The sequence below is a fragment of the Salvelinus sp. IW2-2015 genome, linkage group LG17, assembly GCF_002910315.2.
Source record: "Salvelinus sp. IW2-2015 linkage group LG17, ASM291031v2, whole genome shotgun sequence".
In the NCBI taxonomy this organism is placed as follows: domain Eukaryota; kingdom Metazoa; phylum Chordata; class Actinopteri; order Salmoniformes; family Salmonidae; genus Salvelinus; species Salvelinus sp. IW2-2015.
In genome coordinates, this window is record NC_036857.1 from 36,072,737 (window position 1) to 36,092,130 (window position 19,394).

The 19,394-nt window shown below is 42.4% G+C and overlaps 1 protein-coding gene across 8 annotated transcripts in view; it reads left to right on the top strand.

The window, feature by feature from the left end:
* LOC111976939 (histone-lysine N-methyltransferase PRDM16-like) overlaps positions 1 to 14,778 on the top strand; it is a 404,992-nt gene extending 390,214 nt beyond the window's left edge. For 7 of the 8 annotated variants that reach the window (XM_070448125.1, XM_070448123.1, XM_024006117.2 and 4 more), the window contains exons 15-17: positions 3,171 to 3,422; positions 9,923 to 10,106; positions 10,914 to 14,778. In XM_070448125.1, the coding sequence (XP_070304226.1) occupies positions 3,171 to 3,422; positions 9,923 to 10,106; positions 10,914 to 11,048 (571 nt within the window). In that variant the 3' untranslated portion in view covers positions 11,049 to 14,778. The remainder of the gene's footprint in view (positions 1 to 3,170; positions 3,423 to 9,922; positions 10,107 to 10,913) is intronic. The other variant, XM_024006118.2, reaches the window with a different exon arrangement.
* Positions 14,779 to 19,394: the final 4,616 nt, after the last annotated feature.

The following is a 19,394-nucleotide window of genomic DNA, read 5'->3' on the forward strand; positions in this document are numbered from 1 at the left end:
ATATTGTGTTCTTTCATCCTTCTGTAAACAAAGATAACTGCTAACACTGTCATGAAGTATGATTATATATCGATTATGAAACAAATAGGACATGGCCTGATTATGAGTTGCCATGAAAGAAAGTTATATTAATTAAACTAAAAATGGCGAGAACAGGCGTTCGTAGCTAAATGCTTTTGGTTATCTTGAGAATAATAATTGCATGATTTATCCTTCTACGGTATGTATGTATCTATGTAAAATAGTAGAATGTTATGAACCGACACTGAATCGTAGGAGCTAACTACTAGCTATGTAACGTTAGAAGTTGGAYGGAAGAACGCCCAGTGCTGCTTACCTGAGATGCCATCATCACACAGTCCTTCTTCGTAGGTGTCCGCTATGACTTCCTTTATGTCGGAGAAAAAGGCTGAACAGTATTGGTTGTAGCCAAACTGACACTCAAAAAAAATTCAAAATGGAGGGTGGTTTATAGGGAAATTAAATTGGTTTTGTTTTCAAATACATTTTTTGTTCTCAAAATATTTTTGGGGAATAAAAAGCATAACGTTTTGCGCTCTATTACCAAATATTTGATTGCAAAACATTTTTTTTTACTTTGAAGCCTATTTTTTGTTTTCAGAACAATTCTTTTTGATCGAATTTTTGGGGGGGATTTTGGCTCTCGGCAAAAAGACATCCATTTGTTGCAAGTTGAGGAGAGCTGAACAATAGCTGAACAATAGACTATTCAACCTTTACTAAAGAATAGTCTAATAGACGAGCTAGGTGTGAAAACGCCCCGTCCTATCACAGACCAGATTTGCCCTAACGACCAAGGGGGAGTTAGAGCACTGATTATGCTTTTGTGTCCCAATGCACTACTGTGTCTCTAACTGACTATGAATGGGCAATATAAACCTAAATAGAAACTGGAAATTGTGCATGACTTCAAATGAAACAAGCAGGAAGCAGGTTTCGAACCCTCAACCTTCTTGCCTGAAGTCCAGCGCGCTATCGACAGTGCACCAAAAGCATGCTTAAGCCGCAGAGTTGAAAGAGCACATCCTCGCGGTAGCTTGCTACTCAATGTAAGAAAGTAATGACTTTTCAAATAAGTTACCTTACACGTTATGTTGGCTGACAATTTGTTAGCTACGCTGTCCTTAAGAACCACATAGCATATCATTACAGCAGTATGTACCGGTATGTTAGCTAACTACCTAACGTTAGTAGTTATACATCAAACTTGACAGTATATTAACTATCGGCTATCTAACTACCCAACGTTTATTGACTTGATAATTCCTGTCATTCTTAGCTAAATGGTATAGTCGTTGTGCATTCTCAATGGACATTCGGGTGCTTTCGTAAATTCGCTCTGGCTATCTACTCCGATTTCAGAGCACTCTCGTCTGAGTGTACCAGAGCACAGAATAATGAATTTACGAGAGCTCAACACCCATTGAATATGGCCGGTGTCAGTAAACGTCAGCAAAAAAGCCGAATTAAATTGTTTCCCGCAGCAGTTACAGTCACCAACGCTCTGGTTAACACRAAAACTGCCTAACCAGCTCTGCTAGGGCGAGTAAAATGGTTAGAGTGGTCTCACTTGTGTCTGGAAGTAGCTAGCAAGCTAGCCAACGTTAGCTTGGTGCTTGACTGCCTAGGCCCGAACGTTCAGTGTGCGCTCTGAGAGCGAAACTTTCTGAATTTACCCAGAGGGTTTTGCGTTTTTCATGGAATAGAAACACCATAATATTAATCAAATGAATTAAGCAAGTACCAGTCAAAATTTGACACACCTACTCATTCCAGGATTTTTCTATATTTTTAATATTTTCTACATTGTATAATAAATAACACATATGGAATCAGTTAAGAACTCATTCTTATTACAAGGACAGCCTACTCCTTCCTCCCCGTCGGGGGATTGAACMCCGGTCTTCCGCGTATCTGCAATATGGAAGACTATCAAATGCTTCTCAAAGATGCCCTCTGGTGGTCAAACTAGCAATAACTTGCAGTAACAGAAAAAATGGCTGATAATTAAATGACGTGCCGCAGAATACTGCAAGGTTATGCCGCAGGTGTGCAACAGTATGACAACTTTTAAAGGAGGAACCACTGTAGGCCGCTAACACAAACATACTGCTGATGTTTAGACTAAGTGACAAAATGGAGGGCTCTGCGTCAGAGCCGTGCTTGTCTCCCTATACCCCCCTTACACACAGCCCATGCCAATTTGATTATAGGATATTTAATCTAGATTGATAAAGGAGAACAGCCCCCCCCAGACACCCCTCTGTCCCACTTGCTCCCAGAAAGTACCCCGTCTAGTTTGATGAATGTCCATCTGCCCTCCGCTCTGTGGCAGTGGCTTCTCGGAGGGCTCACCCTGAGGAGGCATTAAGCTGCGGAGACCAGGGGGCTTAAAAATGTGAAGGGCGGCTGGTTGCTGATGGCGTGTTTGCAGAGCAGCCCCCCTGCCCACACATCCACAGCCTCTAGAATCGGGGCCCGAGCGAGCCCTTTGAGCTTGGCCCTCTTGTCCAGTATGCTTCTTAGGAATTAGCCAGTTAATCATTCAGCTCCGTTTCTCGCCGATTGTCAACAMGCATGTTTRTTTGCTTGGACTGGRGCTCTGCTCGCTGTCAACRGAGCTCCTGACAGCTTAGTTATGGCTCTGCAAAGTATGACTCATTGCCTATTGACAGATAGACAAACAGCAGGGATGCCTGGCCAGTGGCCCACTGAGGCAGGTAGGGCAGTGGGCCTATAAATCCCAATCAAAGTCCTAATGGAGGTGAGGTGGGCTGGGGGAAGGCCCTCGTYCCCCCTGTCTCCTCTCCCTCATCTCCGCTCGTCTGGCCAAGACAGAATGGGTGGGAACAGTAAACATTAAGTCTAAATTGGCTGCGTTTGATGACCAGTTCTTTCACATCAGTGCAGATGAAGGAAAGGAAGCACAGAGAGAAAACGGCCTTAGACTATTTGGATGCAAATGATATTGTTCCACAGATTACACCCAATGAGGGTTTCATATAAAACAAGACATTTTAAGGATAAAATACTGGACATTTTGGGGGGTGTAAATGAATGGAACACATTTTTGGAAACTATGAATAAAGAGCAAAATCAATACAATATATAATGTACAGCCACTGACCTCGCGGTTCTCGTTGTTGCAGGTCAGAACTTGCGGAGGAGGAGCGTCTGTCGAGCCACGGCCTGTCCAGCTCCCGGGGGCTAGAGGAGGAGGAGGGAGTCGATGAAGAGGAGGTAGAAGGCAGCCTGACGGAGAAATCTCAGTACGAAGCGCCCRAATCCCCCTCCCCGGTCAGCATGGTCACACCGGGGGCGTACGAAGACGAAGAGGAGGAGGAAGCGGAGGAAGAGGAGGAAGCCACACCGTTGGCTATAAGCTACGAACACACCCGCAGGTATGTCTTGTCTAGCAGAATAAAAGCTTTTTTACAGACACAAAGTCCTGTCTAATAGACCACAGACATAGTTGTGGACACAACTACAGGTATGTTTTGCCTGTTACAGACTTCTGACCAAGTTAGACACAACTACCACCGTCAGACCCGCAGGTAGTGGTAGAATACAGACATACTGTAGGGACAGACACAACTACAGACAAAGTCATGCAGTCACATACAGCACCACCACACCTTCACAAACAAACCCATCCAATCACAACGGCCACCCCTGTCTCCTCCCATTCCAACTAACACGACTTATACAGTTTAATATAGCATGATCTGCCCTCTCTATGATGGCAGTTCAATGAGAGATAGATGGTGATAAAGAGTGTTGGGATGCAGATAGGACTCTCACAGTCCCATTCCATTGCCACCTGTCTGTCTGTCTCTATCAGTGTCGGTAAGTGTTGTACCTGTCTCGAGACCACATATTGAGTGTCTCGGTCTTGTCTTGGTGTCAGGAAGATTTTACTTGGTCTTGACTCGGTCTCGGACAGCCAAGACCAGCGGAGTAAAAAAAAAAAAAAGATCAGCTTCCATTCATTCATTGCATAAAACCGCTTCTCCAGGCAAAAAAGAATACAAATTTCTACAGCTGCACCATCGAGAGCATCCTAACGGGTTGCATTACTGCCTGGTATGGCAACTGCTCGGCGTCTGACCGCAAGGCACTACAGAGGGTAATGCGTACAGCCCAGTACATCACCAAGGCCAAGCTTCCTGCCATCCAGGACCTCTATACCAGGCGGTGTCAGAGGAAAACCCTAAAATTGTCAAAGACTCCAGCCAACCTAGTCATAGACTGTTCTCTCTGCTACCACACAGCAAGCGGTACCAGAGCGCCAAGTCTAGGTCCAAGAGGCTTCTAAACAGCTTCTACCTCCATGCCATAAGACTCCTGAACATCTAATCAAATGGCTACCCAGACTATTTGTATTCCCCCCCAATAACTCCACCTACATGTACATATTACTTCAATTACCTTGACTAACCAGTGACCCCACACATTGACACTGTACCGGTACCCCCTGTATATAGCCTCGCTATTGTTATTTTACTGCTGCTCTTTAATTATTTGTTACTTTTATTCATTTTTTTCCTTCCCTTTTTCTTTCTTAAAACTGTATTGTTGGTTAAGGGCTTGTAAGTAAGCATTTCACCTGTTGTATTCGGAGCATGTGACAAATAAAATTTGATTTGATTTGAAATACATACATACACTCCTTTCTTAAAACATGAATATCTTATCGTCTACTGAAACCTGGGATTCCTACTTTACCCGTAACATTACTGTATGTGTATTTATTAGGGATCTCCATTAGTTCCTGCCAAGGCAGCAGCTACTCTACCTGAGTTATACAATTTTAGAAATATGACAATACATTCAGAGATTTCACAACACACCACTAGGCTACCTGCCGCATGCCCCCTGCCCCATCTCACCTTACTAATAGTGAGTGTGCAACTTTCCAACAATTTTCCCCACTCTTCCTTACCAGTGAGTCAAGGAAATTCAAASAAAGTTTGAAAATAGTTCTACAACTGTCCTTTACCTTAGTTGAAAACTATTTTCAAACTTTGTTCGAATTTCCTTGACTCACTGGTAAGGAAGAGTGGGGGAAATTGTTGGAAAGTTGCACACTCACTATTAGTAAGGTGAGATGCGGCAGGTAGCCTAGTGGTTAGAGCGTTGGGCCAGCAACTGAAAGGTTGCAAGATCAAATCCCTGAGCTGACAAGGTACAAATCTGTCGTTCTGCCCCTGAACAAGGCAGTTAACCTACTAGGCTGTCATTGTAAATAAGAATTTGTTCTTAACTGACTTGCCTAGTTAAAAAAAAACATGTTATAGACCTGTTTGCGCAGTGTTGAGCCTATTGGGCCATCAGTGTGTGACAGGGTCTTGATGCTGAATGGACAGCAAATTTTATTACCAGCACACTCAAGTATGTCAAAGARTGCACTTTCTGTGAAACACAAAGGGCCAGTGGGCATTGTCTATACTCACTTCTTAATCCCTACTGTTGAGTATCAAAGAAATTATGCACAAAATAGCCTACACAATCGCAAAGCACATGAAATATATTCATGCGCACTGCACAAATAGCCTAGTTTCAGCGGAATAGCAGCAAGAGCGCAGCTCTCAAAAGGTTGTAGCATGGAGCAGCTCACTGATGAATGACATCGGTAGCTGGTAGGTAGGAAAGATGTTTCAACTTATATCTACCAGTAAAACGCTAGCTAAGGCAACAATGGGTATGCAAAGCTATTGAAGGAAAGGCACCYTGTGTGAAAAGTCCTATGTTTTCCTATAGATTTTTCAGATGTACACTCTCAAAATTACACCAAAACAATTATAATAATAATCCTTAAACCACTTTAAAATATATATTTTTGGAGGGTGTAGTTGCCATTTAATTCAATTGAGCAAAACAAATGCCCTCCCCATTGATACAAATCTGCATTATATCATTCTGTCAGGTCGGCCTACATTATGTTCAACATTTAATTGGGAAGGGTTTTTGGGAAAGCCTTTAGAAATGTTCATGCAAACAGTGGATGATGACTGAAATGGCCATTGCAAATAGCCTACGAACCAAGACGATAGACCAACCTTTTTCCACACAGGACACACTTCTCCAGGCACCACTACACCACTGGATAGTGCCGATGGAAAGACAGCAGTCACACACAGCATGATGTTAAAGCACCACTACACCACTGGAGTAGTGGATGGAAGAAAGCGTCCACACAGCATGATGTTAAGCACCACTACACCACTGGATAGTGCCGATGGAAAGACAGCAGTCACACACAGCATCATGTTAAAGCACCACTACACCACTGCATAGGGCGATGGAAGAGCAGCAGTCACACACAGCATGATGTTAAAGCACCACTGCACACTGGATACTGCCGATGGAAAGACAGCAGTCACACACAGCATGATGTTAAAGCACCACTACACACTGGATACTGCCGATGGAAAGACAGCAGTCACCACACCAGCATGATGTTAAAGCACCACTACACCACTGGATAGTGCCGATGGAAAGACAGCAGTCACACACAGCATCATGTTAAAGCACCACTACACCACTGCATAGGGCCGATGGAAAGGCAGCAGTCACACACAGCATGATGTTAAAGAAACCAGCACTAGGGCCGATAGAGAGACAGCAGTCACACACAGCATGATGTTAAAGCACCACTACACCACTGCATAGGGCGATGGAAAGAAAGCAGTCACACACAGCATGATGTTAAAGCACCACTGCATAGGGCCGATAGAGAGACAGCAGTCACACACAGCATGATGTTAGCACCACTACACCACTGGATAGTGCCGATGGAAAGACAGCAGTCACACACAGCATGATGTTAAAGCACCACTACACAACTGGATAGTGCCGATGGAAAGACAGCAGTCACACACAGCATGATGTTAAAAGCACCACTGCATAGGGCGATAGAGAGACAGCAGTCACACACAGCATGATGTTAAAGCACCACTACACCACTGGATAGTGCGATGGAAGACAGCAGTCACACACAGCATCATGTTAAAGCACCACTACACCACTGCATAGGGCGATGGAAAGGCAGCAGTCACACACAGCATGATGTTAAAGCACCACTGCATGGGCGATAGAGAGACAGCAGTCACACACAGCATGATGTTAAAGCACCACTACACCACTGCATAGGGCCGATGGAAAGACAGCAGTCACACACAGCATGATGTTAAAGCACCACTGCATAGGGCGATGAGAGACAGCAGTCACACACAGCATGATGTTAAAGCACCACTACACCACTGCATAGGGCCGATGGAAAAGACAGCAGTCACACACAGCATGATGTTAAAGCACCACTACACCACTGCATAGGGCCGATGGAAAGACAGCAGTCACACACAGCATGATGTTAAAGCACCACTACACCACTGCATAGGGCCGATGGAAAGACAGCAGTCACACACAGCATCATGTTAAAGCACCACTACACCACTGCATAGGGCTGATGGAAAGACAGCAGTCACACACAGCATCATGTTAAAGCACCACTACACCACTGCATAGGCTGAAGGAGAGACAGCAGTCACACACAGCATGATGTTAAAGACCACTGCATAGGGCCGATGGAAAGACAGCAGTCACACAGCGTGATGTTAAAGCACCACTAGACCACTGCATAGGGCTGATGGAGAGACAGCAGTCACACACGCATGATGTTAAAGGATAAGCAAAATACGCCAGTAGGTCATAATCATAAGAATACAAAAACACAACCATTAGGCTAACCATTTCCAATACAAAAACACAACCGTTAGGCTAGCATTCCCAATACAAAAACACAACCGTTAGGCTAGCCATTTCCAATACAAAAACACAACCGTTAGGCTAGCCATTTCCCAATACAAAAACAGAACCGTTAGGCTAGCCATTTCCCAATACAACAACAACCATTAGGCTAGCCATTTCCAAATACAAAAACACATTCATTAGGCTAGCCATTTCCCAGTTCAAATGTGCAGCCATTAGGCTAACCATTTCCAGTTCAAATGTGCAACCATTAGGCTAACCATTTCCCAACTCAAATGTACAACCATTAGGCTAACCATTTCCAATTCAAATGTACAACCATTAGGCTAACCATTTCCCAAATCAAATGTACCATCATTAGCTAGCCATTTCCCAATACAAAAACATCCATTAGGCTAGCCATTTCACAATACAATAACACGACCCTTAGGCTAGCCATTTCCCAATTCAAATGTACACCATTAGGCTAGCCATTTCCAATACAAAAACACATCCATTAGGCTAACCATTTCCCATTGAAATGTACAACCATTAGGCTAACCATTTCCCAATTGAAATGTACAACCATTAGGCTAACCATTTCCCAATTCAAATGTACAACATTAGGCTAGCCATTTCCCAATACAAAAACACATCCATTAGGCTAGCCATTTCCCAATACAAAAACACCCATTAGGCTAGCCATTTCCCATACAAAAACACGACCATTAGGCTAGCATTTCCCAATACAGAAACACACCATTAGGCTAACATTTCCAATTCCAATGTACCAACCATTAGGCTAACCATTTCCCAATACAAAAACACATCCATTARGCTAACCATTTCCCAATTSAAATGTACAACCATTAGGCTAACCATTTCCCAATTCAAATGTACAACCATTACTTAACATTGTGTTTAGCACACAAAGTAACYRGTGATCTAAAGTTTAAATGCAACAATGTTTCACACACGTAAGTTATTTTCAAAGAGATGGCTAACAACARCATGCGAGCTGCAATAAACAACTCAGTTCCATTCACCAGATGATGATCATTTGAAATGTAACTTCTTGTTGAAAGTTATTCTTGAAAAGGTACAAGCTAACAAATTAGCAACAACACCTTTYTGATAACAGCTGCTGCAAACTAGCCTACMAAGTTAGCTAGGTAGACCGTGGGAAAACTATTGCTCGCTATTGGAGAGTGGCCTGTTGGCCTTTGAGAAAGCAAATGTTTCCATACGTTTTTGTAAAAATGGTCCCACCCTTTGCAAGTCAATGTGATTGGTTGATTCCACTGTCACTCCAAAATGTTGCCCTAAAACAGTAAAATGGCAGATGCCTTCTATCAAGCATCTGATGGCCTAGCCAATGGCTGAATTAGCTAGCTMGACTTATTTCCCCAGAAACCACCAAAGAAAAATCCTGATTGGATATTTTTTCTCTTCAGTGTTAACCCTTTACTTYCTAACTAAAACTGAATAGATTGATTCCTTTCACTGAAAGCAGTGTTCCCCACTGTGTTTGGGTTAGTGATACTTTGTAGAGTGGCTCTATTTGCCTTCAGCATATATTTTTTCACCATTCTGGATGTCTAAAGAATTCATATGTTCCTCTGAAATATTAACACAGAAATACTGGTGTCGCTACTTTACCATCTCTCCCCACACTGAGAATGGTTAGCTCCTTGGTTAAGCAKTTTAGTGCCGGCTTTCCCTTTTGGTGCACAAAACCGGTGGGGAAAACCATCATGCCCTTTGCAGGTTCTCTAGTGGGGTTTCAGTCAAGTTGGTTTTCAGCAGTAGTAGTGTGAACTGTTTTCAGACAACAACTCCATACCATCTATCCCAATCGTCCGTCTCCATCCATCCGTCCATCCATCTGTCCCCCATGCATGCACCATTGAAAGTCCATCCATCGAGTTACAAGATAGTATTGGTTAGGCTAACTGAGGGCAACCCCCCCTCCCTCACTGCACCTTCCCTTTCCTCCTCCACAACCTCTCCTTCCCCCVTCCCTCTCTTTATCCCTCCCTCCCCCCTGTCTTCTCTCTTTACTTACTCTATCATCCCCTCTCCTCTCACCTTACCCCTCCCGTTTATCCTGCCTCCCTGCTCTTCCCCTCCCCTTCCCCCGGTGCTGCTGCAGGTGTATAGAGGAGGACGGTGGGCTGTTAGACCTGGAGGCCCTACCCAGCTTCCCCAACGGTCTGGACCTGCATAAGGCCAACAGCGGCGAGGAGCCCCCCTTTGATGTTAAAGTCATTTTTAACACCGCCTCACTCGAGTCAGAAGCCCTGAAAGAGACTCTGTACAGACATGCTAAAACTCAGGTAGGTGGACTCCCGTATAAAAAGAGAGAGGGAAGGGGGATACCTATTCCATTGTACAACGGAATGCATTCAACTCAAATGTGTCTTCCGCATTTAACCCAACCCCTCTGAATCAGAGAGGTATGGGTGGCTGCCTTAATCGACATCCTCATCTTCCGCACCCGGGGAACAGTGGGTTAACTGCCTTGCTCAGGGGCAGAACGACAGATTTTTACCTTGTCAGCTCGGGGATTGAATCCAGCAGTCTTTCAGTTACTGGCCCAACAGTAACCGATTACTGTTGATCGGTTACTGGCTCTAACCACTAGGCTACCAGAATGGAGGCAGCAAGTGGCAAATCATTTTGAGCGTCCGTCCAAAAGCTTGAGTTCGGTAGGGGGAAATACAAAAAGGAAAATGCATGACAACCAGGCCAAAACACGATGCCAGGTTGTTCAATGTGGCTTTATGGAGTGTCGGGATGAAAGTCAGTGAATAACAACCAGTATTTAATCTCGTTGACATGCTCTCCCCTCTCTTAGCTTACCTACTAACTGAGCTATTAACTCTCTCCCTCTTTTCTAAACCTCTCATCTAACTACTCCCCAATCAGCAGCATCACAGTGCTCTCTCACCTTTGACCTCTTGCATGCCAAGACATGTCGCAATGGGTAAAGTGACGCTCCTAATCCGAGACGGAACAGCTCTTGGGTTTTATTGACAACAATGACACCCACGTTTGATTGGCTGACAATTAACGCGGAGACTCACAAAATGGTTTCTGAACAACGGTGGTGTCTTTTTTGTTTGTTTCTCTGTCTCCTCCAGGCTTATGCAATGATGCTGTCTCTGTCGGAGAACAGCCCTTTGCACGCGTCCTCCCAGAACTCACTGGATGCCTGGCTGAGCATGGGAAGGGGCCCGTCTGAGACGAGCAGCTTTTACCCACTCTGCCACATCTAAGAGAGTTAGGAGGAGGGATGAAGCCTACTGCGGAGGAGAACTCAACATCACATGGCCTGAGAAGAGAGAGGATTTGTGGCTCCTGCCCTTCTGTGTGTGAGTGTGTCTGTATGTGTGTATGTGTGTGTGTATATGTGTTTGTTTGTGTGCACGCCCACATTCGTGCGTGTGTGTGTGTGTTTGTGCGTGTGAGTGTGTACGAGGGGCCTCTTAGATAGACACTCGCAGGCAGAGATCAAGGTAGCACTGCTCCGCCCCTGTCGAGGGGTGAAGGACATCCCAGGAAGGACCACCCCACTCCATTCCAGCGAAGCCCTCTAGTTGAACTCTCAGAGACAGTCAAGTTTGAGTATGCCACTGCATTACCAGGGGAGCAAAACGTCTATTCTACACAGTCTACCACAGCAATTTCTCAATAGCTTCATATACAGTGACAGTAGGTCTGGAATATGTGCATTGCATGTCCATAGGGGGGCGCTCTTCTCACTCGGTGGGAGGAGCAAAAGTATCAACACATAATGGCGTTGTAGTAGCTCGTTCACCCACCCACCCCCATCCTCCTCATCTGATCAAATGACTTCACACTCTTCTTTCCTGTTTGAAATCAGTAATACCACAATGCTAAATGTTACAGCAGGAAACGGCACTCTGGTTTATAAAGAAAGTACAGGACGATGATGTCATGGAGATTGACCCACCCCCAACATATACTGTGCATTGCAGAGGACAAAGTCTGGACTTCAACAGTTATCTGGTGAGCAAGAGGTTTTAAATTGACGTCCATTGGTTAGAGTAGGGAGAAATGTATTTTCCCCTCTTTCTCCTATGTTAACTTGATTCCATTTTGTGTTTTGCTTTTTGATAAACARTATTGTCTCTTTTTAGGCACCTCCATGCTCAAATGTTAATATAAATAGTGAAGGACCAAAATTGTATGATATTGTTGTATGATGTACAAAATAACCTGGACGTTCATAGCAAGAATGGTATGTGCCAAATAACCCGACAAGCATTTCTTTTTCAAGGGGTTTTCATAGCTGTCAAAGTTGATGTGATTACCTTCTTCTATATTTAATTTAAAGACTGGGTGGATTCTATTTATTTGGGTAAACATTTTGGGCTCACGATTGGAGACAAGTGACAAATGAAAAAGTATTTTTCTCTCTCTCTTTTACTTGTTGTTGAAGGAATGAAATTGAATCGAAATGCAAGCGAGATTGTGAGTCTCGGTTCCAATGCTTTTTTGTGTCAAGACCAGTGTGCCAAATTGGAAAGAAACCATGAAATCAGATGCTTTTATTTATAGTGACATGGTAGTTCTAGATTGTTTAGATCAGTGGTTCCCAACCAGGGGTACTAGGACCCCTGGGGGGTACTTGGTCTATCCACAGGGGGTACTTGAGAAGACAATGGGCCTACTGGTAAAATGCACATGAGGGGGTACTTCAGGGGTACTCCGGCCAGAGCAAAATTCAGTCGGTGGTACAATAACTGAAAAAGGTTGGGAACCACTGATTTAGATCATGTTTGCAATGTTGTGTCTATCGTGAGGTTTGATGATTCTCGCTTCAGTTGAAAACATTTCAACTAGTATGCTGAGTGTTTTGTGTTCAAGGTGGTTGAATTTKTACTTTGGCTATTTTGGAAATTGCAGCCTTTACTATGATTGTCAGGTGATTTGGATGCCAGGGCGTTGTATTGTTAGCTTGTAATTGATCCTAAGTTTGAGCAAATCCGTTTTACTCCACAATAAATCCCATCAACATGTTAACTTAATCAGTTTATCAGTGCTCCGATTCTGTGTGAATGGTTTCATTTTGTAGGAATTCTTATTTTTAAATGTGACCATGTGGTTTTGGAAAAAAACATCTCAGAATGCCCATCATAGATAAAATAGACATTGTTTGTCAGATAGTGTCCAACTACAGTGTACCATGCCATCATATTTCCACTCTTTAGTTGAAGGGTCTGTGCTATCCGGGATCCTTGGGACGTCCCTACCCCATTGAAATTGAAATGTAAAATGGTTAAGGTAAGGGTTTTCGGTAAGGGTTATGGTTATAGGTTAAGGTAGAAGTTAGGGTTTAGGGTATGGACGTCCCAAGGATTCCGGAATAGCACTGACCTTACTTGAAGTAGCTTTACTCTCAGGGTCAAATGGTTCTGTAAGTAGTATTGACTCTAGTGACTTGCCTGGTTAAATAAAAAAAAATGTAAATAGCTTGATGGTTCACCCCTTACTTCAGCTGTGTCTGAGATGTATTTATTGAMTGTAAGGGGTTTTAACACCCAGCATAACACATTTACTGTACTGTGAGGAGTAAACGTGACTGGCCTCACTTAAAATAAGGAAAATCTAGATCTAACTGAAGCACTGTAACCCTTTGTTTTGTCAGCAGGTGGCAGGGTCATACTAGTTTTGCTGCATAAATCCTCTTAAGGATCCACCACTTTTTTWAAACATTTTTGCCTAAAATGACATACCCAAATCTAACTGCCTGTAGCTCAGGCCCTGAAGTAAGGATATTCATATTCTTGATACCATTTGAAAGGAAACTCTTTGAAGTTTGTGGAAATGTACTACTGTAGTAAGTGTGTGCTGTTATGGATCCACATTGAAGTCAAAGGTCACATTGCCAGCTTTTGATAGGATCTGGCAATATTGGTCCCAAACTGGTCACTTCAGAATCCGGTTGCTGTTCTTCCCCCATTGTTACAGGAAAAAGTACAAAATAATATGGTTTATTTTTAACTGTATAGACAGGTTGTTTGTTCAGCAATAAAACCGCTGTGTTCGTAACTATGGGGCCAAACAGGGGATGGCTTAGATTGTTGACAACATGTAAACTATATGTCGTCTCCAATGTTTATTGAAAACATAAATACATTTGCACAATGAGCAATTGTTGTCTCTCAAATACATAGTTACAGTTGTTGGTTAGCTAGCTAGCACATTTTTTTGCCATATTAACATAGAAGTGACATCAATCAAAACACCTCAAACAAAGACATGGTATCAAGAACAGGTAAAACTAGCTGAAACGAGTCACCCACGATTCACCACATGTCAGCTTCTCGTTGCTAGCTAGCTATGTGGCCATCCAGAATCACAACACACAGACGTCTGCCCCATTGAAGTGCGCTCATCGTTTTCATTATGTTTTCAGCAAACCAGTCTATAGTATTTTAATAACAAACAATGTTGCATTATGTCCGAAAAATTTAATGAAAAAAAAATGGGTTAAATGGATGGTGCTCGTTTCATTTGAATCTGAGTTGTATCACCTCTGTTATGTTTATTAAAAATATAAATTGTGCATGACGTGTTTAGCAGTCATAATGATGTCCATTTGTGAAATGTGTATCTTAAATTTAAAAATGAAATGTAAACAAAAATGAATCCGTAGATGCACTTATTGTAAGTGGTTGGGTTAGTAGGTTTGACTTCAAACCCTTACAAATGTATTGGGCAAGTGGTTCTTAAATGATTACAAAAAAGCTTGTGGCAGAGAGATGTAATTTTTTTTAAATGAAAGGATTGTAGAATAATATTGAACAATTCTGAAATTGCAGTTTTTTAATGCTTGTGATTATTGAAGAAGTGTAATGGAAATTATATGATTCTGATGTTAATTCTGTAGAATAGAAATGTATACCAAATGTAATCTTTCCAATGTTATGAAGAATTTATACATGAAATTGATATGCAATAAAACCTGTGTGCTTTTTATATGAAATGTCCCTTGCATTTGTCATGTAGCCTTCAATGAACCTCAAATGACCCAATTGCTCTTTCTCTCTATCTCTCTTTTTTTCTCTGCATTGCCAAAATTGTCCTGGGCCAAATGTGTGTATGGCTTAGAAAGCAATGGACAGATAGTGAACTATTTAGATGATAAATGAATAGGCCTACCCCGCCCACTTGCCATGATTCTCAAATCATGCATACAACCACTTTAAAGGGCCAATCTGCAATTGGTACATCCTGTTAAATGAACGATATATACCCATTGATTCTTGAAGAATTTTACTTGTAAATGCCTAATGATTTTAGTTCACCCGTCGTACAGCATCAGAACGCAAAATGCTTTTTTTACTCYATTGTTCGTAAAAAAATAACTGTAAATCTACACTGCATAGCGAAGTGTCGTTCGAATGTCACGTGTTGAAAAATGCTGAACATAATGTTTGATTTGATTGAGATGTTTTAGGATCCCCATTAGCCGACGCCAATGGCAACAACTAGTCTTACTGGGGTCCGACACAAGACAAAACTTACAATATGGACAAAATACTTTACAATTGACATGCATTTAAAAAYACAAATACTGTACATAAACACAAGTGGGTCACATGGGGACAGCCTTTGTTTTATTCATTTTTTGTAAACAGGTTTGCAGTTCACTTGCGCCATATGAGATGGAAGGGAGTTCCATGCACTCATGGCTCTTTGTAATACTGTACATTTCCTTGAATTTGTTCTGGACCTGGGGACTGTGAAAAGACCCCAGGTGGCATGTTTGGTGGGGTAAGTGTAAGTGTCAGCGCTGTGTGTAAGTTGACTATGAAAACGTTTGGAATTTCCAACACATTAAAGGAGCATTATGTCGATTGTTTTGCATTATAATGTAATAAAATGTCTCTGATATATCTGCACTAATAGTGGAATGATAGTGTTTCACAAAGCATATATACAAAAACAATGCTTTGGGCACTTAAAAAAATWGCTTTCAGAATTTCCGTTTTCCTATTGGTCAATAAAAGGCGGCGCATCTCTTGTTTTCGAATTGGAGGACTGCACCCTCCCTCTTTGAGCAGCGTCACTCAGAGGCATGGTCATCTTCTTCTGAGCGCAATCAACTGAGGCGGATTTCTTAGGCAAGTGTCCAGTCCCACTGGTTGCGGATACAGGGCCAAAAAAAGGAGAAGTTTAGCCAAGCGACTAAATGATAAGGCTCGGGGGAAAACCAGAGTTAATATAGGTAACATTATTTATCGTTGGAGAGAAGTTATAGCCCTAAAAGGGCTAAAGTCTGATGCAAAGTGTTAGGATTTATGTTTATGCACTATAGCCTGTTAGCATATTGTTTGAAGATGAATATTGTTTTGTTACACACACACACAAACAATACAGATGGGTGTGTATGTAGGTGTGTAAGGACTGACCAACACAGGCCATAAAAGCTGTGGTCAGTCTGGAGAGGGGAGGGGTGCATCACTCTAGGCCAACCAGGGAGGTTGGGAGACTGATCAGTACCATATTAGGCATTGTTTGAGTGAAGATTCAAGGGGGAGATTCAAGGGGGAGACACAAGACGGAGCTAATCTACCCAGCAACCAGATGTGGACAAAGGAAAGCACTCAGGGACTTGGACAAGTCCAAGTGCCACCAAAGGCGGGGAAAAGTCTAAACTGCGCTCAGCCTCTACTGTGATAGGCCAACAGACGCGTTGGAACTACGTCATCACGGTATAAGAACAGCTGTTTACGTACTTCCTGCCAGTTCCCTGCTTTACCCTGCGTGGTGATACAGCGAACCCGCATATACGAAAATTGCATTTGCCATTCATTGTTTGCGGTAATTAAACATAATTAAAGAAAGTTAGCAGACCTTGCTTTTTATTTATCCTGACACCGGATGTGTTACACGCAGCGTTCACAAAAGATTACCGGTTTTCTGCTTGACAAGTAGCTAGCTAATGTTAGCTGAGATGGCTGTAGATGGAGAATCTGGGTTAGCTTTATGCTATCTAAATTATATGGCTGTCTTGATAAATAACTAAGATGTACATGGTATTTATGATCTAAAACTAGTCAAGATATTGACATAAACGTGTATTTTTGAGAGTTATGATCATTTAGAACCTACTTACATTTTACACATTGTTTTCTTGGGGCGGCTAGCGAACGTTTCTTGTGCATTTCTCTGTTTGAGAGTGAGAGAACTGTAAAGGCGCTCAGCTGTAACGTAAGCAGCTGTAATGGTGCTCGGCTGTATAGTTGCCTCACATATTTGAGACGTACAAGTAACTAACGTTATTACAGAACATTACTGAAACAATATTAGCTAGCTAGTTAACATTATGTAGCTTGGTAGAGAGTTGACAAGTTAGCTCACTAGCTAGGTTTTGTGACATACATTAGCAAGCTAGATATGTGATATAATAAATGGGACATGCGTGAAATAAAAATGTAATTTCTCATCTTCTAGTTATGAAAAGGCCCCACCACAGTCCACTTCAATGGAAGTGTTATCTCTGCCTGCTTTATCAAGCATTGGAATGGCATCCAGCACCACACTGTCAAATAGCTAAGAACACATGCTTCATTTCAATAGGAGAATAGCTAGGTACCTTTTTCCTATTCCTTTCAATGATGGGTAGTGTGAACTTTGTGTGCATCATTTATGGTTGGTTTCTGTGTACCTCTCTTTGAGCCTGCCTTCTTTGAGTGGCCTGTGTGTAGGTGTATCTCTCTTTGAGCCTGCCTTNGGTGTATCTCTCTTTGAGCCTGCCTTCTTTGAGTGGCCTGTGTGTAGGTGTATCTCTCTTTGAGCCTGCCTTCTTTGAGTGGCCTGTGTGTAGGTTTATCTCTCTTTGAGCCTGCCTTCTTTGAGTGGCCTGTGTGTAGGTTTATCTATCTGGCACTGTCATGTCTCCCTCTCTACTATTCAAAATGTTTGCCAGTAATAAAGATACTATATGCTTGGAGTATAACCAACTGTCTTTTTCTAAAGGGGGGATGAGTTTCTGAAGGAGCCTGGAGTTRTTGAACTAGATGGGAGCACCATGGAGGCAACAAATGGCGAAAACAGGCAACAAGGTTTTTTCCGTAAACTATTCCCAGACATTATCACCCTATTGTGTATTGCAATGTTGTACAGATCTTATTCAGTGAATTTACTTTTTTGTTATGTTCTATCACTTCTATTTATCCTGATGAATATGAGCATCTCCGAAGAGACCATAGAAGTAAATGATGATGAGGTCAATTACCTAATGAATAGTGTGTACACTGGTTCTTCCTGTCAAACCTGCACACCTTGCCGGTTGCCACAGAATTCTATGGCATTATTTAAGTGTCAGCTATTGTTGCCATTAATGCTAGTTAGTGCTAGTTTGACCACCAGAGGGCATCTTTGAGAAGCATTTAACAGCCTTTAATATTGTCTGTACTAGAGAATTTAAAACCTTTTTTGTAAGAACATAGTATATGGGATTAATTTTAAGAATTGTAGCTTAATTAAGTTGATTAATATTATAGTGTTTCTATTCCAAGAAAAAGGAAAAACTAAACTCAGAAAATATGGCGCTGTACAATGTGATCGGTCGGGAGTAGGCTACAGTACCAACAGCAAAATAATCCTAAAATTTTCACACCTAATTGTAGTCTAACCAATACTCAAACAGAGATTCAGTGAAAATAAAAATCTCATTGATTTATCAAGACCAGTCTCCATGCCCGTCTCAGAGCAGCGCGAAACGGTGGTGAAATAGTTGACCACACRTGTGTAGGCTATTGCTTCATATCCTATTGCTTCTATCTTCAATATGCTTTAAATGCCACAAGGTCACAAATAATTGAACACACACTTCTTAAGAGTAGATTAATAGGAGGTGATCTGCACTGCATATTAAACTGACAATCTTATTGCTATTTTCCACGCGTTACTGTGTGTTTCGATCCTCTCTCTCTCTCTCTCTCTCACACACACACACACACACACACACACACACACACACACACACACACACACACACTTGCTGTCTTGACCGCTGAATGCTCAGCTTTGAATATCCAAAGGCCATTTATTCCTACACTCTAAAAGAAAAGGTTCCTGGAGTATCCTTTAGGGCATGGGTGTCAACTCTGGCCCGCGGGCCAAATTTGGCCCGTGGGGTAATTATATTTGGCCCGCGAGACAATACCAAATTACTACTAGAGCTGGCCCGCCGGTATTATACAGCGCATTCACCGCTAATACTACGAATCCCATAATGCTCTGCTGTTGTTTTCGCGCGCCAATCAGGACAGGACCCAGAAACGCTCCTCCTCTGTGACAGTAGTCAATCGAACATAGACGCTACAACTGTCAGCGCGCTATCCCTTCCCAAAAATGGCGAAAGAAAGGCAGAAAACAGGAGCTTTCTGGACAAGTGGGAGGCAGATATCTGTTTACATATGTAAAAGACAAACCTGTTTGTCTTGTTTGTGGAGTCAACGTGGCTGTAAGTAAGGAGTACAACATTAGACGACACTATGAAACGAAACACCATGACAAATACAAGGACATGGACATGACTCAAAGGAGCCGAAAGTAGAGGAGATGAAAAGAAGTTTGGTTTC